Source organism: Anabrus simplex, chromosome 5, assembly GCF_040414725.1.
Source record: "Anabrus simplex isolate iqAnaSimp1 chromosome 5, ASM4041472v1, whole genome shotgun sequence".
NCBI classification, from domain to species: domain Eukaryota; kingdom Metazoa; phylum Arthropoda; class Insecta; order Orthoptera; family Tettigoniidae; genus Anabrus; species Anabrus simplex.
In genome coordinates, this window is record NC_090269.1 from 311,913,875 (window position 1) to 311,937,876 (window position 24,002).

General features: G+C 37.3%; 1 protein-coding gene across 1 annotated transcript in view; it reads right to left on the reverse strand.

Annotated features, from left to right (window-relative positions):
* The window catches only part of LOC136874863 (alcohol dehydrogenase 2), a 181,653-nt gene that overhangs the window by 49,992 nt on the left and 107,659 nt on the right, over window positions 1-24,002 (reverse strand). The window contains exon 5 of the mRNA XM_068227919.1: window positions 19,854-20,027. Coding sequence (XP_068084020.1) covers window positions 19,854-20,027 — 174 coding nt within the window. The remainder of the gene's footprint in view (window positions 1-19,853; window positions 20,028-24,002) is intronic.

Below are 24,002 nucleotides of genomic sequence, written 5' to 3' on the forward strand. Positions count from 1 at the left end.
TCCTCCTCCATTCGCCTCACATCACCCCACCACTGAAGCCGGTTTATGCGTACAGCTTCATCCATCGAGTTCATTCCTAAATTCGCCTTTATCTCATCATTCTGAGTACCCTCCTGCCATTGTTCCCACCTGTTTGTACCAGGAATCATTCTTGCTACTTTCATGTCTGTTACTTCTAACTTATGAATAAGATATCCTGAGTCCACCCAGCTTTCGCTCCCGTAAAGCCAAGTTGGTCTGAAAACAGACCGATGTAAAGATAGTTTCGTCTGGGAGCTGACTTCCTTCTTACAGAATACTACTGATCGCAACTGCGAGCTCACTGCATTAGCTTTACTACACCTTGATTCAATTTCACTTACTATATTACCATCCTGGGAGAACAAACAACCTAAATATTTGAAATTATCGACCCGTTCTAGCTTTGTATCACCAATCTGACTTTCAGTTCTGTTAAATTTCTTACCTACTGACATTAATTTAGTCTTCGAAAGACTAATTTTCATACTATACTCATTGCACCTATTTTCAAGTTCCAAGATATTAGACTGCAGGCTTTCGGCACAGTCTGCCATTAAGACCAAGTCGTCAGCATAGGCCAAACTGCTTACTACATTTCCACCTAACTGAATCCCTCCCTGTCATTTTATACCTTTCAGCAGATGGTCCATGTAAACTACGAACAGCAAAGGTGAAAGATTACAGCCTTGTCTAACCCCTGTAAGTACCCTGAACCAAGAACTCATTGTACCATCAATTCTCACTGAAGCCCAATTGTCAACATAAATGCCTTTGATTGATTTTAATAATCTACCTTTAATTCCATAGTCCCCCAGGATAGTGAACAACTCTTCCCTCGGTACCCTGTCATATGCTTTCTCTAGATCTACGAAACATAAACACAACTTCCTATTCCTCTCGAAGCATTTTTCAATTACCTGGCGCATACTGAAAATTGATCCTGACAGCCTTCTCTGTGGTCTGAAACCACACTGGTTTTCATCCAACTTCCTCTCAACGACTGATCGCACCCTCCCTTCCAAGATGCCAGTGAATACTTTGCCTGGTATACTAATCAATGAGATACCTCGATAGTTGTTGCAATCCTTCCTGTTCCCTTGCTTATAGATAGGTGCAATTACTGCTTTTGTCCAATCCGAAGGTACCTTACCAACACTCCATGCTAATTTTACTACTCTGTAAAGCCATTTCATCCCTGCCTTCCCACTATTCTTCACCATTTCAGGTCTAATTTCATCTATTACTGCTGCCTTATGAAAATGGAGTTAATTTACCATCCTTTCCACTTCCTCAAGCTTAATTTCACCAACATCATTTTCCTCCTCCCCATGAGCTTGGCTGTTTGCAACACCACCAAAATGATTTCCTTTTACATTGAGAAGATGTTCAAAACATTCCCTCCACCTCTCCAGTGATTCCCTGGGATCTATTATGAGTTCACCTAAATTACTCAAAACACTGTTCATTTCCTTTTTCCCTCCCTTCCTAAGATTCTTTATTACTGTCCAGAAAGGTTTCCCTGCTGCTTGACCTAGTCTTTCCAGGTTATTACCAAAATCTTCCCATGACTTCTTTTTGGCTTCAACAACTATTTGCTTCGCTCTGTTTCTTTCATCTACGTATAAATCCCCGTCTGCATCAGCCCTTGTTTGGAGCCATTTCTGATAAGTCTTCTTTTTACGTTTACAGGCTCACTTCATCATTCCACCAAGATGTTCGCCTTTTCCCATCTTTACACACAGTTGTTCCTAGGCATTCCCTTGCTGTTACTACTACAGCATCCACCCATTCACTTTCTATATCCTGAACCTGCTTACTGTCTAGTGTTCGAAACTTCTCACTAATCATATCCATGTATTTCTGTCTAATTTCCTCATCCTGGAGATTTTCTACCCTTATTCGTTTGCAGACAGATTTCACTTTCTCTACTCTAGGCCTAGAGATACTTTTTTTTTTTTTTTGCTAGGGGCTTTACGTCGCACCGACACAGATAGGTCTTATGGCGACGATGGGATAGGAAAGGCCTAGGAGTTGGAAGGAAGCGGCCGTGTCCTTAATTAAGGTACAGCCCCAGCATTTGCCTGGTGTGAAAATGGGAAACCACGGAAAACCATTTTCAGGGCTGCCGATAGTGGGATTCGAACCTACTATCTCCCGGATGCAAGCTCACAGCCGCGCGCCTCTACACGCACGGCCAACTCGCCCAGTAGAGATACTTAGTTCACTACAGATCAAATGGTGGTCTGTATCATCGAAAAATCTGCAAAAAACTCGTACATTCCTAACAGATTTCCTGAATTCAAAGTCTCTTAAGATATAGTCTATTATGGATCTGGTACCCCTAGCCTCCCATGTGTAGCGGTGAATAGCCTTATGCTTGAAGAATGTATTCGTAACAGCTAAACCCATACTGTGACCGTAAGTATGTCACAGCTGACTGTGTATGTGTTAGTGTGCGGCCCGAGTTCACTTGTCGGCGAGGGTGAGCAAGCGGCCTTGACTCGGTGACAAAGAACTGGTTTCTGACGTGAAGAGGGTGGCAATTCGGCCAATAAAAGAAAACAAAAAGAAAAGTGGACGAGAGATAAAAAGCAACCAGCGCGTGTCACCTGTAATTACATGGAACAAAATGAATTAAATATTTATAATATCTCTGGTGGCGTAATGTGTATAACTATGGAATGCTCATGGATCAGATTATAATAAATTGGATTAGTAATTGCACATATAGATTATATAAATTAAAAACTAAAATTTTTGAATTGATTTCCACGACATTTGGCTAAAATGATGATAAAATGATATAATCATACCGCTGAAGAAAGCAGTACTTAAGCTGACTTCACTTCCGTTCACGAGCGCCGGACATGATATTTTAAGTCAAGTCATACGAGTACATGCACACATGTTGACGTGTTCCTGAACTATTATCATCAGTTACTTCGGAGACCTTGCCAGTGGATTTTCAACACAGAACATCTTGGAATACAATCATCTGGGATAGTGGCTTCGTGTCTGTGCTCTACACTTCTTAAAATTATGTTAACCTACGACTTGGAATAGTTCTGTGATCAGACGTCGAATGTGCAGATATTAATTCTTAATGTACGTGTTATTTCCAGCATACAATTACGTGTGTGTTTAGAATTTATTGTAACACGCTTTGTGTAAGTTTCAGCAATTTCATGAGTGAACGTGAAGGAGGACCTCAACGTAATCATCTCCAAGGAAAGATGGAATTTCATGCTATTGACTACAAGGGTGTCACCATGAAGTTTTAAACCATCGACCACCGTCAGGGGCGGCGGGATGCAGAGTCTTTCACCCTAGAATGGCAGATTGAGGATCCAGACTTCCTGACGTGAAGACATCTCCTAAGTTAAGTCGATTACGTCTTATTTAAATCGGTTCTATGTAGCTTTATTCTATTCTTTCTTTCTTCTTAGATTTATCCTTCATTATCTAGTAATTTATTTTTTTAGGCATTTTTCTGGTTGTCTCTTCTGATAGGATATGTCATAAAATTAGTGCACTTGGATGATTAACGACCACGTGGCAATGAGTTTGACAGCGAGCGTTCTGATAGAGTTATCCATGTGTTATCGAAACCATCCTTGCTTATGGTGTGAATTTTGTTATGAATGTGAGCTAATCTATGTCTGGCGAATTCGATGAAGTAATATTTGCTAATATTTTCGACATTTTTATGGAAATAGGACTTCTACTTGTACCTCACGTTTGAGATAACTTGTCATCAGGATATTAATTCTGGAGTACATGTATGAATTTAATTGGAGTACGTGCATTGTAGCATGTGATAATTAATTGGATTAATTAATCATCGAGACGCATTTGAGGAGGATATGATGTATTTTAGGACGATGGTAGGTCCTTATGTTTCGTGACTACACATGTGTGATATTGGGATACGACAAGTTAGAGTCGTCATTGTGATGTACTGTATGTGTAAATTAGGTGGAATAGTTGCATATGATATGAATCTTCGTGAAACTGAGTTTTTCACATGTTAATGTTGTAATACTGTTGTGCCTGATGCCGATCAGGATGTAATGAAAATATGGTATCTTCCAGACGTTATGCAGTGTGGTTAAGATGATAGTGTCTTCAGATGATAAAATAAAGTCCATGTTTCTTGAGGTACTCCCCAGATTCGTGATAATATTCCAACCGTGTTTAGGAAATGTAATAATTTAAAGTTAAGGTACGGGTTGATGTTCATGAAGACCTTAGGTCTGCGAGAACAGATCTTCAATTAAATATTTTAATATTATTCGGTTCGTAACCAGGCATGCTCATTCTTCAAAGTAGTATTTCGCACTCATGTGGTAACTCGATCTTGTGGAACATATTGGAATGTGTTAACAGAAGAGTGATATGGTTGATCGACACTCGACGACGTGTACATATTGTATATATTTTCTTCTTGATAATTTCAGTAGTTAGCAGTAGCTGTAGTGATTTTCTAGTTGTAGATAATTATTTTCTATGTGTTTGATGTGCTGATGTGTGAGACTTTGACAGTATTAATGGATGATGGATAGGATTTCCACACTGATGATATTTCTCCATTTATTAATTTTTGCAAGCCCAGAAGGCGCGTTATTTTGTTCAATTTATAACCAAATGATCATAGGTTCAGTATTAGTTCTCACGAAAGGAGATGTGAGACGACATGAACAGATATATCCGACGTCTCGGATTAACTTGGAAAAAATAAAGGCAAATTCAACTTTTCATATTTTTTTATGTCAACCAAAATTTTGATAAAACGAATTTCAATCTTATATTGCCATGAAAGTAAAACTAATGAATCTTGGATATTTCTTTTTTGTACACGTTATTTAAAATTAATGCATTTTTCAGATTGTTCGAGGAATGTTTGGTCAAGACCTCATTTTTTGAATCACAAATTTCAATTCGACTTTACTACTTTAATAACATTAAATCGAATAAATGGAAATAATGTAAAATACTCTGTTAGAATGGTAGGGAAAACAACTTACGTGTACCATCCCATTTGCTTGCATTTGATTTTGTTACATCAAGAGCCACCGTAAATTATATAAAGTAGTGATCATATCCATTATCACAGACAGCAGGATGGCCAATATCTCATTTTATTCAATAAAAATGTCATATTTGTTCTACATTTTGAACATACTTATTTTCGAACTGAGCACCCCTGGGGTGTCTCGTGTTCGCTGACTGACTACGTCGGGGACAATACTAGCACAGAAGTCCAGCAAACGCTTCCCATTCCCATTAGCTTCCATATCTTCCCCACATTTACCAATCACCCTTTTGTATCCTTCAGTTCTATTCCCAACTCTCGCATTGAAATCGCCCATTAGCACTATTCTATCCTTGCTGTTGACACCGACCACGATGTCACTCAATGCTTCATAAAACTTGTCAACTTCATCCTCATCTGCACCCTCACATGTTGAATACACGGACACAATTCTTGTGCTAATTCCTCCAACTGACAAATCTACCCACATTATTTGCTCATTTACGTGCCTAACAGAAACTATGTTGCGTGCAATGGTATTCCTGACAAAGAGCCCTACCCCAGACTCTGCCCTTCCCTTTCTAACACCCGTCAAGTACACTTTATAATCTCCTATCTCTTCTTCATTACCCGAATATCACTTGCTCCTAGCACATCCAGATGCATCCTCTTTGCTGACTCAGCCAGTTCTACCTTCTTTCTTCCATAAGCCCCATTAATATTGATAGCTCCCCATCGAATTCCATTTCGTTCGCCAAGTTGTTTCCAAGGAGTCCCTCGCCTGTCAAATGGGAGTGAGACTCCATTACTCCCATAGGTTCGAGGCTTGCTTAAAATGTTCTGAGCTTGGTAAATTCATGAAGCAGGATGCTACCGTACTTGCACACAGTCCAAGTGAGGATCTCTCCTCTAACGGGTTATGGACCACTGGTGAATTGTATAGTCCTAGCCGCCTGAGCACAAGGAGAGCCATGACTCAGAATATGTCCGAGATGCCCACTCCCATTCCATAGCAACTGGTATCCTGACTCTCAGGATCACTTACTAGGCCACTCAGCCGTTGCCCATGGTTCACGAACTAGGACATGACTACAGTAACCCACAAACATGAACCATCTCCTTCTACATATGAGGATAAATTACTATTCATTTGAAACTTAATTATATGCAGCTCCCTGAAGTTATGTTGCGACTGTAAGGTCCTGTCTAAGCTACACTCTACCGGTAGATGACCGAGTTCCCTTGCCGGGCTGTAGCCTATTGCGCAGTCCTCTGGCGCATAGCTCTCAAGGCGTGTGCAAGCCAACTTTTGCTTGCCATTGGAGAGGAAGAGAGAGGCTAAAGGAGAACAATAAAACTTTGATTTCCACCTATTCAATACATTAAAAGCAATTATAAAATTAGGATCTCATCCTTATTTTATTGCTAAATTATTAAAAATATAGGACATGTTTCGTTCAAATTTTGAACATCTTCAGCTATAAACATTCTTAACAAGGTTAAAATTGGTAACATTATTCTATAACTTACACTTATTGTTTACTGTTAACAAACTTAACCATAATAACTATTAAAATTCTCTTGAATATAAAGCTTTATATATTACGTCGTCTTATTAAAACAATATAACTATTTGTTGTGTTTGAAACTTTAAAACCTTGTTCTAATATTTGAAATACAATGTCACTAGTTAGTCATGTATAAATATATTTACATATCTGTTGAAGTTGTTGAATATCTTAAAATTATTTGTTGGAATACACATTAAAATCATTTTATTACTATTGGCGTGAGCTTTTCCACATGTTGTACCTTATGGAAATGTGCACTCTCAAAACAGCTGAGTTTAGGCGTGACTAACATTCTTTTTGTCCGTAAAATAACAAACTGAAGCACACTGTTGATTATAGGTTATAAATTTGTCGTACTTTAAATATTTAATGTCCAATTTTTCAAATTCACAAATTGCTTGTAGACATTACCAGTGTAGGGCAATTCTACAGACGTTAGCAAGGACTCAGTCAAATGGTGACAGTCAAGTTTTGATGATAAGCAAGTGGTAACTTCATCGAATTTTACGTAAGTAAGTCTGTTGACATCTCTCTAACAGGAAAATATTTTTGTTAAAATATGTTAGATGGTTTAAAAGTTGAGGAAGCTAATGTTGAAGGATCAGCACTTACCCTTTCTACTTCTGCCTGCATTTACGTTAGTGCACTCAGCTGTTTGATGACTGCTTGTGCTCCTCGTGTTGTATGTGTGTCTCCGTATCTGCGGGGCATTGGGAGGCGAGGTAACACAGGGCGGCATTCCAGCGAATGGCGTGATTCGTGGAGGGGAATGTTCAGACGTTGTGTGGAGGGATGTTTGTATATTCGTAGATTAACTACTATTATTATTTAGGATAAAATTATTTGTCAATTTTGTGCTATTGAGTTTGAATGTTTGTATTAACTTCGGAATTTGTTCTATTAACCCCTCAGCGCCGACCTCTATACGTGGTATAGACCCCCTTTTCTTCTGTATCCACCGACCTCTATACGTGGTATAGACCCATACATGGTTTCGCATTTACGGCTATAGCGCGAAGAGTTTCAGTGTTATGGATATGCAAATTGTTTTGTTTCCAAGAAGACATTTTCGGGTTTATCAGTGTTCTAAATAAGAATTGAAAATCGTTAAAGTGTAGTTGCTTTTGCAAGGATAAGTATTTGCCAATTATGTCTGAGCACCAATCCCTGCTTTTTTAATAGTCCGTTTGCTTCATTCTTTCCCACAGAATAAAATAAAGAAATGATGATCTGAGAAGTTTGTCTTTTCGTGTGATGTTGTTTGCTCTAATTTTGTATTAAGAGTGCAGTTTATTTATTATATTTGTCTTTATTTCTCAGCTTGTAGTCTTTTCGTAACTCTCCACGAGTGCTCTGTGTAGGCATCAGTTAGTGCTGCTTTCTGTCATACAACACGAGAAGCACTTGTGCATGGTATATATATCGTTTGAAAGACGATGTATTGACCTTTTAATCTGAAATATGTATCGAGTTGGTTTGATTCGTCATAAATGTTATTCCCCTCATTCAGTTTCGTCCTGCCGCTTTCGGTCCCACTGCAGCTTCATCAGCTTGTGTGACGCACCGCGCTCAATGGCTAGCTCCTGCTGAGAGTAACGTGCTTGACATATTGTATAATTCAAATGAAAGTTTAGTCGGAAGTAGTAGTGACAGTATTAGCAGTAGTGATAATGAAATAGATGATGTGGCTGTGGCCGATGCAGTGGTAAATGCTGAGAGTGACGATGAGGAGGAACCAGTACTTGGAAATTTCGTGTAGGAGACTATAGATACGCATGCAGGTCAAAGGGAAGTTTTCAACAGTGAATTATGATTCCTAGATTCTCCTATAATATTTAGACAAGTCACAGGGACAAACATTGAGCAGTTATCTTATCAGTTTCAGCTGATGGAAGGTTTGTTTACGTAATACAAAATACGCTTCTCGGGCGGGAAATGAAATATTCAAGGCCGGCGCGCATCAGATAATACAGTTCCATGGTTGCAGGAAATACATTTTATCAGGAAATTAGCACCCAAGAGTGAGAAATCCAAACCTCAGAGACGTTGTATCGCGTGTTCAAAACACGGTGAAAAGAAGACATCGGTGTACTGCTACCAGGAGTGTGCCTTGGGTCTCTGTCTCGAAGAGTGCTTCGAACTCTATCACACGGAACTGAATTACTAAGGAAATGTGAAACAATTATGTAATTATCTTCATGTACATAGTTCTACCATAAGGAATTCCAAATTTCGTGAATATCGGGCTACTCTTATACTAGTAGTAACGCTTTAAGTGAATCAATGTATTTCAGTCGTGCGTAGTGGAAATCTCCTCTGGCCGCGGGGTAGGAAGCTCTTTAAACGGCTGCGACGCTGAGGGGTTAATGGGTTTTTGATTTCTGTTTCATCGTTCAGGTTTTTATCTCTATTGAAGTATTTGTCTAGGTAGATATGTATGTTCTCTAGCTCATTCATTAATTTTCGTTTATCGACCTTTCTGATTATTTTTAAATCTTTTCCTATTGTGGTAAAATGGTGTCCTTTTTTCTTGCATATGATTACTCATTGCAGAAAATTTGTTATGTTTGGCTGTGTTTACATGTTCCAAATATCTAGTTATAAAACTTCTGCCAGTTTGGCAAACGTAAGAAAAACCACAATCTGAGCAAATTGACTTATAGATTCCTGAACTTTGGTATTTGTTGTTAAGTGAATTTACACTATTATGGTTGAAAAATATATTTCTATTTGCATTTTGTGTTCTAAATGCAATATTGATTTGCCGTTTTTTGATCGGATTTGTGATTTGGTATACTGCTGGGTTAGTGAATGTAAATGTTGCGAATTTTGGTTTGTCAGTTTTGATCGAAATAAGGTTAGTGGCTAGTTTTGATTTCACTCTATTAATGATTTTGTTAACCACATCTATTTTATAACCATTGACTGAAGCTAAGTCTTTTATAAATTGAATTTCTTTCTTTAAATTATTATCAGAAAGTGGCATTTTGAAGGCTCTGTATATCAGACTAAAAAAAGCAGCTTGTTTCTGTGATTTTGGGTGTAGGGAATCTTTTAATAGCTATTGGAACGTAAGATGGCTTTCTATAAATCTGAAAGTTACACATTTATTTTCTGTTCGTGTTACTGTAATATCTAAAAAGTTTAACAAATTATTATTTTCTTCCTCCTTAGTGAATTTTACTTTTTGGACTAGATTATTTAAAATGTTTAATATATTATCACTGTCATTAAGTTTGCTATCTATTATAACAAAGGTATCATCTACGTATCTCAACCACAAACATAGTTCTTTTATGCTTGTTTTGTCTAGATGATCCATGTAAATATTTGTTAAAATTCCTGATGTGGGGTCACCCATCCCCTCTGTTTGTAAATTTTATCGTTGAATGTGAGATAATTTTTGTTTAAAACAAAATTTAATAGATTTATTAACTCTTCTATTTTGTACATACTTAACTTGCCCTGTTTGGTTAGATTAGATTTGATGATTTCAACAGTTTCTTTAATAGGTATGCTTGGATACATATTGGTTATATCATAGGAACATATCCTGTGATGTGGTTGTAAGCTGAAACTATTTAATTTTTTGCAAAATTCAATTGAACTGTTTATCATTGAATCGCTGTTAAATTTGTAATGTTTCCTTAAAAATTGGTGTAAGAAATTTTGAGATTTTATAAGTAGGACTCCCTCTACTATTGATTATAGGTCTAACAGGCATATTTGCTTTGTGGATTTTAGGTAGAACTTTAGCTGTTGGTAATTTGGGATTCATATTAATCATTTTTTGATACTCTTGTTCGTTATTTAGAAAAGTGGAATTTTTAAGTATATTCTTTAGATTCCTCTGAATTTTATTTATAGGGTCTTTGTTAGTTATTACATAATTATTATTTAAAAAATTGCTTTGTCTGCTTTCATTACTATAACATTGCTATTTTTAATTTTGGTTCTTAAACTATTGATTTGTTCAGATTGAGTAGAATCTGAATTGTTAATTAATTCTTCAACTAAGGTAGGAAGCTTCTTTTTGATATCATACCCAGTATCATTTTGTGAATCTACTGGTACTTGTCTTACATTAGATTGGCTCTACCCCTCCTGGGGTGAACATTCATTGTTGTTGTTGCCATGGCAGTGTGGTACTGAATGTTGACTCTGAATGGATTTTATGTTCCGGTGGGATGCTGTAATGTTGTTTGCTAAATTCATTTGACCTTATTTTTCAGCAGATTATTTGAGTGTGATTTGATTTATTTCTCGACATCTCTGTTTATCCTCGGGATATTATTTTTCTGATTTTTCCCTGACTTATTTGGGGGATTTTCTTTGCTTTACCCTGCGTGTAAGTGGGTGTGAAAATCCTTGTGATAACTCCTCACAGAGTAATTTAAGGAGATTTTAAACTTACTTTGTGTATTTTCCAAGAGAATGTAACAAGGGTTTAAAAAAAATTAATTCAAGAATTGAATACCTCAACTGATAATTTTGTATGGATTTAAGCAAAGCCAAAGGCATCAAATTGTGTCATTATTTATTTGAAGTTCATTAACCAGGAATGTAGGTTAGCTTAGTAATGTCACTAATATTGGGTCCCAATAATATAGGCCTGATCGATCCGTAGGGTAGATTTTTGATTTTTCTTGTTAAATTTCTATTTTAATTCCTGTTGATGTTCTATTTTCCAGTTGTCCAGAGTTTTTGTTTTCTTCCTTTCTTTCATTAAATTTACATATTTATTCCAAAAGTATCTGGACGTGTCTTTTTTGTAGTCATTTGAATCCATACAGTGACAGTTTCATTTTCTTTCCTTCCACGGGTTATGGTCACCTGGTCTATTTGTGGTGCTTCCACTTTGTTTTTCTTCTTGCCTTTTATGTCTTTGTTGCTACCAGTGCGGACACTGCGGACATGGGTGTTCGTGCGGGTTATCCTATGTAAGTTACTTTCTATTTCAACATTGGTTTCTCAGCCCATCATGTTTGTCTTTAGTACCATTACATTTTAGTTCTTTTCTTTTTTCTTACAGACAAATAAAAAAGTCCATTTTAACCTGGCAGGCTTGATCTACATATTAACAGATATCCTTTCTGTTAAGATATTGTAAGGTAAGCAGACGGTCTTAACACCAAACTGTGGGACTATGAAAGACCATAATAATGCCACATTTAAATACAATGGACCAACAGCCAACCAGCTGTATTTTAATACATCATATACAGACATTTCATAGATTTGGGACATAACGTGAAAGATTCTCATGTTTGAATTTTTAACATTGTTGTATTGTCATTTTGTCCGCAAACTTTCAGCACATAGTTCATTATAAATAAGATCTTTGATACATGTGACTTTACTAACAAGCTGAAGAAGAGAATTTGTTTTTTCGAAAAGTACTTGTGTTTGTAAATAAGGAAATGATAGTTTAAATAATAATACATTTTGAATTGTATTGACTAGGCAGAACCTAGGCACAATTAACTGTTATAATTAAGTCAGTACAGACCATTAGTGGCCATCATGGTCAAGTTAATAGATAATGTTCTCATTCCCATGACGTGAGCTATAAAAAGGGAGGCTAGTTGTGGACAGTTAGGCAGAGTTGGGCTCCATGGTGGAATCAGTGTTGGACTCCGTGGTGGAGTCAGCGTGAGATTTAGTGTGTTGGGGTTTGGTGACTGGGCTGAGAGCGACAGAGGTGTTGGCTGTCACTGTGTCCCACCAAGGTCTGAACGAGGATCTGTTGTTGGTGTGTCAGAGTGTCAAGTTAGTAGCTGGACTGCAGATGATGTGCAGAATGGAAGACTGTGTACTAACTGAGAGTACTGTGTGTTTGTGTATTCTGTGGATTGAAGATCGCTGTGAGTCAGTGAGGGAAGCTGCTGTTGTGAGTGTGAGGGTAAATGGACCTGTGTTAATATTCGCTTTTGTGAGTATCGTCCTCCTGCTGAATACTGTTGAGCTATTGCTATTTAGTTGTTCACTGCATGTAATTGTGTGAATTACTGGATTGTCCCCGGAGTCAAGTCAAGGAATAGTCATCATGTGTTGTGTAGCCCGTAGCCCTGTGTTCAAATCCAGCGGTCTGCACACATTTGCTGTATGAGGTGACTGGACTTGGGGAAATGAAAGTAAGGATTAACTGTCTCCAGTTACAGCCATGGGCTGGACCGCATGCTGTGCTGTAAGGAAGAGAGACTTGTAAATAGACAGCAATTAGTGAGTGTGGTTGATCATAAAAGAATGGACTTGTGTGTATGTGTGTGTGTTATTGGGTCATCCTGAAATAAATTAGAATAACAAAACAGGTGGAGACTTCATTTACTAGGCTGCATATGTTATAACTGGACTGCCTGCGCATTACCCCAGTCGTAGTGCTGTGAGGCAAGGGAATGAAGTGTGACTGATGTTATCCACTTTTCCACTACAACTGATGGAGATACTGAGCGAGATATCTCTAACTCTTTCCCTAGTGGTGCTAAGATTTCTGATGAAATTCAGGAAGTTTATAATGATTACTTTCCTTCATGTTTCAATTCCAATAATGATAGAGAATGTGATAAAGGAGACACTGCGAATGTAATATTTGATGTGCTTTCTAATATTCCACTACTTGACATGTCTATAGTAAGTGCAGATATTTAATGCATATCGATAGTCTGAGGTTCGATTGCAAAGGCTGGAATTAATGTGCCAAAAAATTCTTCTCATATAATTTCTTGTAGGACAAAAATTTTCTTCAGCATTTTCTTTTTTACAATTAGTCAATAAAATGATTAAGAGAGTGAAAACCTTATTACAGAATTTGACAATATTGACAATTTGGTCTACCTTTAACAGGACCGGACTATGGTTTTGAAAACTCTGATGTGGATGAAAACTGAAAGATAAACAAGATTTTGAAGTTGAGGTGTGGTTGTGAACAGATATACTATGGGAGTTAGTGCAGTGTAGAATTTTCTTTTGATGAGTATAAGCAACTGAGTTGAGTTCCTCAGATCACATCTTTCAATTATTTTACTGTGAAAAATAATATGCCTAGGGTCATTTTGTGTTAACAAAAGTTGGTTTGACAAACTGTAATTGTGAAGATTTGTGAGGCAGCTAATCTCCCTCAGACCCTAGCTAAAAGGTTGGAACTATGAAAGCATGACTGCACAAAGGACAAAATATCTGTTCAACAAGGTTCAAGAGTAATGTACAAGAAAAAACAAGGGATTTGTTGTGCCCACAGCCAGGCGACATTAAGGACGCTAAACCTGGGCCAAGTAACGAGACGGATTGTGTGCACAAAAGGAAAAGGTACACAGTACATAATTAAGAACATTCCAGAAAAAGAGCAACGATCAATATCAATCAGTCCCTACTGATCTGCATTTAGGGCAGTTGCCCAGGTGGCAGATTCCCTATCTGTTGTTTTCCTAGCCTTTTCTTAAATGATCGCAAAGAAATTGGAAACTTATTGAACATTTCCCTTGGTAAGTTATTCCAATTGCTAACTCCCCTTCCTATAAACGAATATTTGCCCCAATTTGTCCTCTTGAATTCCAACTTTATCTTCATATTGTGATCTTTCCTACTTTTAAAGACATCCCTCAGACTTATTCATCTACTGATGTGCTCCCATGCCATCTCTCCACTGACAGCTCGGAACATACCACTTAATCAAGCAGCTCGTCTGCTTTCTCCCAAATCTTCCCAGCCCAAACTTTGCAACATTTTTGTAACGCTACTCTTTTGCCAGAAATCACCCAGAACAAATCGAGCTGCTTTTCTTTGGATTTTTTCCAGTTCTTGAATCAAGTAATCCTGGTAAGGGTCCCATACACTGGAACCATACTCTAGATGGGGTCTTACCAGAGACTTATATGCCCTCTCCTTTGCTACAACCCTTAAATACCCTCATAACCATGTGCAGAGATCTGTACCCTTTATTAACAATCATCTTTATGTGATTACCCCAATGAAGGTCTTTTCTTATATTAACACCTAGGTACTTAGAATGATCCCCAAAAGGAACTTTCACCTCATCAATGCAGTAATTAAAACTGAGAGGACTTTTCCTATTTGTAAAACTCACAACCTGACTTTTAACCCCGTTTATCATCATACCATTGCCCACCGTCCATCTTACAAGACTATCGAGGTCACCCTGCAGCCACTCACAACCTTGTAACTTATTTATTACTCTGTACAGAATAACATCATCTGCAAACAGCCTTATCTCTTATTCCACTTCTTTACACATATCATTGATATCATCATCATCATCATCATCATCATCATCATCATCATCATCATCATCATCATCAGTTTTTCACTCCAGTTGCCCGGGTGTGGTTTACGAGCACTCTCCACTTCTGTCTGTCCATGTACCACTCTTCTCTCAAGACAACATCCCAGCTGACTCCTCTTGTGCCTATGTCCTCTTTCACTTGGTCCAGCCATCTCTTCCTAGGTCTTCCTACCGGTCGTTTTCCAGCCACGACTGTGTGTAGCCATTGTTTTGCTGTCCTTCCATCGTCCAATCGTTTGACATGGCCAAACCATTTCAAACGGGCCCTTGACACTTTTTCATACAGGGATGGGTACACACCAGCTTCCTCCCTTATTCTTTCATTCCTTACCCTGTCCCTTTTTGTCTTCTGTACCATAGTATGTAGGAACTTCATTTCTGCGGCTTGTAGTTTGCTATCCACTTGTTGGGTTGTTGTGCAGGTTTCTAGGCCATATGTTAGTATGGGGGTGAAGTATGATTGGAATAGAATCTGCTTTGATCTTAAGGGAACTTGTTCGTTCCAGAGGAGAAAACATAAAGGTCCAATAATACTGCCTTGAGGAATTCCCCTCTTAATTATGACAGGGTCAGATAAAGCTTCACCTACTCTAATTCTCTGAGTTCTATTTTCTAGAATTATACCCACCCATTCAGTCACTCTTTTTTCTAGTCCAGTTGCACTCATTTTTGCCAGTAGTCTTCCATGATCTACCCTATCAAATGCCTTAGATAGGTCAATTGCGATACAGTCCATTTGGCCTCCTGAATCCAGGATATCTGCTATATCTTGATGAAATCCTACAAGCTGAGCTTCAATCGAATAACATTTCCTAAACCCAAACTGCCTTCTGTCAAACCAGTTATTAATTTCCCAAACATGTCTAATATAATCAGAAAGAATGCTTTCCCAAAGCTTACATACAAGGCCTGTAAATTTCAGCTTTATGTCTATCACCCTTTCCTTTGTACACTGGGGCTACTATAGCAACTCTCCATTCATTTGGTATTGCTCCTTCAACCAAACAATAATCAAATAAGTATTTCAGATATGGCACTATATCCCATTGCCTTTAGTATATCCCCAGAAATCTTATCAATTCCAGCTGCTTTTCTAGTTTTCAACTTTTGTATCTTACTGTAAATGTCATTGTTATCATAGGTAAATTTTAATACTTTAATTTTAATACAACACAGTTCTTTTAGTACAGGATACAAGATAGATTAATAATGTAAATCCCTAATAGGATACTGACTGTGTGTAGTTTAAGAATGATATTTTAAATATATCCATCATCATCATCATCATTATTATTATTATTATTATTATTATTATTATTATTAACATTGTTACTATTAGTATAATTATTGTCCTAATCTTGTTTGAACTTCTTAAGATAGAACTTCAGCATGTATGATCATTGCAAGACTGGAACTTTTTGTTTCACTTCTTTAAAATTTTGAACAAGTTTACATACAGTATTTCTATATTTAATTTTCAGAGAATAAAACTCTTACATATTTATGAAAATTATTTTAATAAGAAAAACTGATATTCCTTTATCCAGTGAAATAGTCAGATTTTCTTAACTCCTTAATAAGTTATTGGAGTACTGTACTATATCGTATTTTCCAAACAATTTTTTCAAAATTCAATAGATTTTGTCTTACAGTTTCATAGTTACATGAAGTTTTTAAGCTAGAGACTTCTAGTTTTCATGAAAGTAATTGAAAATTTACCTACTATCAAAATATAAAATAACCACAAATGAAACTTTTCAGCTTAAGGTATGGTTTCCTGGAGAGCATGACATATAAACATAAAGTTGAAATTCAAGAGGACAAATTTTGGCAAAATTTAATTTATAGGATGAAGAGTAAGGGATTGGAATATCAAGTCTATTTTTGATCTATTTGGTCTAAAGCCATATTTACCTTCCTCTAACTGTGTTTCTATTATATCCCTCAGTCTTTTTTCTATGACTTTCTCCATAAATTATAGCCCATGTGATAATAGGCTTATACCTCTATAATTTTCACATTTCTTCCTATTTCCTTTTTTGAACAGTGGTACAATGCTTCCTTGTTGCCAATCTTCAGGTATCCTTATATCCTTTCATATGGCATTGAGGGCTCTGTATAGCCACTGTAGTTCAATGCTTCCTGCTGCCTTAATCATATCAGCATTGAATTGATCTTTTCCACTTGCTTTACCTTTGGTCATTGCTTTCACTGCCCTTTCAAGTTCCAACCATGTTATCGGGTTCTCTTCTTTTCTCCGTCTGTTATTTCCATTTTCTTATCTCCTCCTTCCTCTGAGCAGTTATCCTCATTATAAAGTTTTTCAAAATACTTTACCATCACCTTCTGAAGACCCTTTTCATTATGCACCATCTTCTCTCTCTAATGAGTGGAATTTTTCCTGATATATTCTTTTTTGATTTTATAACTCTGTATAATAGTTTCTGATTTCCTCAACTATCTTGCTCAATTTTGTTGGGTTAACTCTGCCCAACATTTCTCCTTTTCTTCCTTGATACTCCTCTTTACTTGTAGTTTCAATCTTTTGTATTCCACGTGTAACCTTTCTATCCTATTCTCATCCCTCTGATACATTTTTTGCTTTTCCTTATCCATTTCTTTCTTCACCTTGTTCCTTTCTTTTATTTCTTTTTTTATTTTGTCTGTCCACCACCGTGTCTCCTTTCCCTTGACCTTTGCTTTTGTTTTCCCACATATCTCAATTGCTGCTTCCATAAATGTCTGTCTTAAATAGTCCCACTCTTCTTCTCCTCTTTGTATTTCTGTGTTAGGCAACTTCCTTTTTATACAATCTTGGAATGCCATTCTTTTAACCTCCTCCTTCAATTCCCAAATCCTGATCTTTGGTTTGTTCTTCAATACAATTTTAGGGATTTTTACTTGTTTTAACACGTTCCCTGCGGCAGTGAATTTCGATGACTTAATGTTACGTCGTATCAGCCCACCGGTGACCCGATGCTGCCTTTAGTTATTATCGGTTCGGGTCACCGGTGACCTGACGAATTTGACTTTGTTTACTCCCTAGTATGACGTCCTAAACCATGCATGTGCACTTGTTGTGTGCGTTATTGTTGAGGAGACATTCCAGCGTATTTACCTGTGCGACAGTGTTCCGATTCAACAATTGCGTGAAACAGAAATGACCCCGGAAATAATTGGGTCACTGGTGGGCCGATCAGAACTAGCAGTATGCCTCGATCCTTTACTTCCATTGGAACACTATGTTGTCGATTAGTTAACGGAAATTCGTAACTAGGACGTAGTTACTCACTTCGCAATTCTGGGAAGTTCGCACCGACGGATAAGAGTAACATATTTCGGGGCACATGGTGACCCGAACCGCACGGAACGTGATATAAGCCTACCCCAGTGCTGTCCTAACCCTCTTTCTTTTCCGTGCCACCGGTGTGTCAGAATGTGAAAGCTCCATACCTAAAAAGGACGTGAAATTGCTTGTAAATATTATATTCGGAAGATAATAAATATATCAATAACTACTCCAGTAACCTCTATAGGCTTTCCTAAGAGCAATGTAGAAAGCAGATATCAGAAGGGTTACTCCTTAAACAACAATCTACCATTTGCGGGAAGCAACACTCTAGGCTTCATTCACCGTAACCGCGCTAAGCGATTCCCGCGAAAAAATATAGGTCAGACAACAATCGGGACTCAGGGTGACCCGAAGCGATATGAATGGAAGATGAAAAAAACTTCCTTCGGGTCACCGGTGGGCCGATCAAAACTAGCAGTATGCCTCGATCCTTTACTTCAATTGGAACACTAGGTTGCCATTAGTTAACGGAAATTCGTAACTAGGACGTAGTTACTTACTTCGCAATTCTGGGAAGTTCGCACCGACGGAGAAGAGTAACATGTTTCGGGGCACATGGTGACCCGAACCGCACGGAACATGTTAATTCCACAATTAATAATCTATGATCACCTTCCATATTTTCACTACGGATTATCTTCGTATTCACGACATATCTTCCCCATTCTCGGACTACTATTATAAAATTGATGAATGTTCCATACTGTCCATCCCAACTATATCAGCTGATCTTATGGCCATTCCTCTTCATAAACCATGTGTTCCTTATTATCAGGTTATTTATTTCTGATACAAAAGTCCAGCAGTTTCTCTCCATCTTCATTTCTATCGCCATGCCATGTGGGCCCAGAACATTCTCATGCCCCATTCTATCAGTTCCCACATGAGCATTCACATCTTCCATTATCATGATCCCATCTCCAACAATATGTGTTTCCAGTTCATTGAGGAACTCTCCTTTTCGTTCCACGCTATGTCCTGTCTGTGGAGCATACACCTTAACTATCTTCAGGTGTATTATTATAATTCTTTCATTTACAAACTCAACACCAGCTGTAGACATCTTTCTGTTGTTCTTGGTATTCCTGTAGAAGGACTGTTAATCTGAAAAGAGCTTCACAAGTTGCAAAACCATTTCTAAATCCAAACTGTTAATAATGCTATTGATTTTATGCTCCTCTAACTTCTTTGACCGTTTTTGGAGAAATTCAAACTATGTTTCTTCGATGTTTGCACCATTCTTATTTCAAGCATGAATGAATTTCAGAAATGAGTTTCTTCTTTTCTGTTTGTTTTTACATCACACTGACACAGACAGGTCTTATAGTAACAGTAGAATAGCAAAGGGCAAGGATTGGAATAGAGGTGACTGGGTCTTAATTAAGGTAATCCTCAGCATTTGCCTGATGTGAAAATGAGAAATCATATAAAACCATCTTCAGCGCTGCTGACAGTGGGGTTCGAATCCACCATCTCTTGAATGCAAGCTCACAACTAAATGACCAAAACCTCATGAGCAACTTGCTCTATAATTTAAGGTCAATGGCTATTTGAATTTTTAAAGCAAAATTCACTTACTCCGAAACATCTTGTGATGCCGATGACGGCATGCTTAGTGCAGCAGTAAACAGGAGCCCCTACAAGAGGTTGAAGACCTACGATGGAAGCGCAATTCACAATAAGACCTCCGTTGCCACACTGATCCTTACCCATATACTTGAAGGCCAGGAAACAGCCTCGTAGGACACCTTTCTGTCAACAAAGAAGAAATGAAGGAAATTTTATGAATATTAAGATATACCAGTAATCTACAAGTTTTTGTATGTTAATGTTTATCTCTATATGTGATGCTCTCTAAGAAACCATAGCTTAAGTTGGAAAATCTCATCTTTGGTTTATTATACATTTTGATCGCTGGTAAATTTGCGATCAAAAGCAAGGTCATCTCCATACAGGCTATGAAGACCCTTGGAAGGGTGGAAGGTAAAGGTTTCCACTACCCGTAACCTCGGCACTTGATGGGGTAGAGTGGTTAGCTCTACGCCCGGCCGCCTTTGCCCCCAGGAATTAACCTGGTACTCATTTCTGGTGTAGGCTGAGTGAACCTCAGGGCCATATGCACCTCCGGAAGTTAAAATCTCGTTTCTTAAATTTTACGATTTCCTGGTGTAGTACATTCTTATCAGCTTAAATTTGCATTTTCGTGAAAACTCGAAGTCTCCAGCTTAAAAACTGATCACTTTATGTAACTTTGAAGTTTTAAGACAGAATTGATTGAATTTCAAGAACATCAGTTGGAAAATGGGGTATAATACTCTGAAAATACATTAAGGATTTAAGAAAATTTGGCTGATTAAATATGTAAACATGTTCAAAATTAAAAAAAGAAGTGAAGTGAAGTGGAACAGAAATTTTTAGTATTGCGACTCATATATGCAGACATTCTGTCTTAAGATTTACAAAGAAGATTAGGATACAATAATTATAATATAAAAAAATAAAAAGGAAAAATATACACCCACCTACAGTAAAAGAAGTTGAAACAGTGCTTAAAGAAATGAAGAACTACAATATGTGTGGAGAAGACCAAGTTTTTGCAGAGATGTGGAAATATGCCAGCAGTGCAACTCAAGACATTCCTCCATAAGATATTACAGAAGATTTGTATATCAGAAAAATTCCCAGAACAATGGACAACAGCTATAATTAATCCAAACTGAAAGAAGTAATCCAGACAACTGTAGAAATATTTACATCCTTGACTGCACGTATAAGATTTTCTCTAAGATACTATATAATTGGATTAAAGAACAACTTGATCAAGAGTTAGGTGAATACCAGAGAGACTTCAGACCTTGGAGAAGCTGCTCTGAACAAATAATAACTTTGAAGCTAGTCATGGCATATTACAGAAAACGAAGAAAGGTAACGACTCCAAGCACAGACTATCATCTTTAAAAATTTTAAGACATTTCGGACTTCACCAAAGCTAATCACATTGATTGAACTTCATCTAACTAATACAATTTCTAAAATTAAGTTCAGAGGAGAACTTTCTGAACCATTCTTGGTAACAACTGGTTCAAGACAGGGTGACGGATTGTCACCTCTTCTTTTTAACTGTGCACTAGAGTACGTTATGAGGGAATGGCACAAGAACAACTCGAAAAATATAAAAATGGGAATCCAGAAGGATAACATACATTTGAACTGTCTAGGATTTGCTGATGATCTAGCTCTTCTGGCCAATGATATTCAGGAAACAAAACAACAAATAAAATCTTTATAGGAAATAGCTCAAAATATTGGTTTGAAAATTTCATTTGAAAAAACAGAAATAATGTTAACTCAACTTCTGCTTGTGAACAAAATTAAGCTGGGAGACCAAGAATTAAAAATTGTAGGAAAGTGTAAATATTTAGGTGAAATAATCACATATAACCTGAAAGAGAAACCAGCATGGCAAAATAGAACAGATAAACTGGTTACAGCATGGCATATTACCAAGAATACATATAATAAAAAGTGTCTCTTAATGGCAACCAAATTGAAACACTACAAAACAGTCACCCAGCCACAAATTACATATGCAACATTATTCAAAACAACAAACACAGCTGCAATAGACAGAGTAATCAAGTTAGAAAGGAGAATAGTGAGAACCTGTTTAAATAAAAATTATCAAGTAAACAGAGTCTGGAGACTAGCTTCAAATGAGACAGTTTATAAAGAAATAGAACCTGTGACTAGCACAACAAAAAAGAAATGAATATCATTCTTAGGCCATCTAATATGGTAACCAGAAAATAGAATCAGTAGAAAAATTATGGAAGAGTAAGAGTAAGAATAATATTAGATGGATCACAGAACTTAAAGAAGAATTGAGAGAGGTGCATATTACAATAGAAATTACAATACAAATACACTCAACATACTGAAAGATAAACACACTAGACTACAGACAAAAATCAACAAGCACAGAATAGGAAGAGTTTCCAGAAGCAGAAAGAAAATTACATTCAGAAAGGATGAAACAGTATTGGGCTGACAAAAAGAAGGAAAACCTCCATAAACCTATGTTGACTTAAAAAAATAATAATAATAATGGATATTTTAACCCTCTTGCACTCAGCCTATATGCAAGGATTTTGCTCTATGGAGCTCAAACTAATTTTTGTGTTTTTGCAACCACATTACAAAAAATCAGCACGTAAATATTTTAACACATATTAAAATCAAATAAATCACATTAATATAGGAAAGTATGAGCATTTCAGAAGTGAATATGCCTTGAATCCATTATTATTGGAAAAGCAGAAAAAATATTAAATTTTGAAAAATAACTTTTTTTTTTTTTCAATGACGGAAATATCAGACATTATTTCATCTTCTTTACTCTTAAAACTGAAAGAAAATATATTTAATTCTGAGTAATTTGATATCAATATGATTTTTATGCTGCAATTGGTAAGAAGCTGTGACTGCACGGAAATCTTCAGGAGTAAAATCATCACTTCCCACATAATAGGAATCACTTTCGACAAAAAAAAAAAGTCGCTATTACTGTCTAAATCATCAGAAAATTCAAGGATATCGGAACCATTCAGCCTTGAACATGGCCCAGCCATTGTGAGAAAAAGATAAAGTAAGCACATGCAACAAAGGAGTAATGAGAAGATGTATAATTATGGTTCAGAAAGTACAGCGAACACACGATATACCAAAGAAACAAACTAAACTCTAAACTAAACTGAAATTGTTGTATTCATAACCCAACCAGAAACAGATTCACACAATAATAACTTCGAACCACAACATAAACATCCATGGTCAACAGATTTTGTTTGTTGAAAATAAAAATATTTCGTAGGGCTGTTGAGTAAAATGCAAATTTAGTGCTCCAAGTTACTGCACGATCATCTGTTACCATTTAACAGCCACACGAATGACCAAAATCCCTAAATAGGACATAGCCGATGAATCGGCTCCGTAAGCCTTCTTGCCATAACCTCTCACACCAATAGTTCGCCACACTGAGTGCAAGAGAATTAAAAGTTCATTCAGAAACTACACACAGTCAGTATCCCATTATGGATTTACAATATGGATCTAACTTGTACCTCTATAAAGAACTAGAGAATCTGGGAAATGCCTTTTGGTCTCAGTATCAATCCAGACATTCACCTCCCCGTGGTAGAGAGGGGACAACGGTTGTATATATATAATATATTGGTGGCTAACGAATGCAGGGACCGAGTACCTCCTGGTATAAGGAGACCACCTTCTACCAAATGCCAATGGCCTCCTAGGAGGGTGGATGAGCGGGTAGAAGGAAGGGCACTCTCTTGTCCTTGGGTGAGAAACTGCTCCCAAAGATGGAAGAAGCACTAGATGGCCAACGGCGTAGGATGGGGAAGAGAATGGGAAACCACTCCATGAAAGACCTGAATGGGTACAGTATCCCAAGCATCGGCTGGTTGAGAACCTTGGAGGGTGCACCCTTGTCGAATAAGTGTACCTGCTAAAACTCCAGTAATATTTGGCTGACGGACCACCTGCTATACATTATAACCAGCAAATCCTATTCTAACAGAAGGGGTGAGGGCGAGTACCTGGCACCTTAAAACTGGGACTACTCGGCTAAGGTATGGCAACCCTGACAGAAAAGTCTCTGGCCCTCCAGGTAGGGGGTTGCACATAGGGTCGATGGCTCTATTGCGTTAAAAA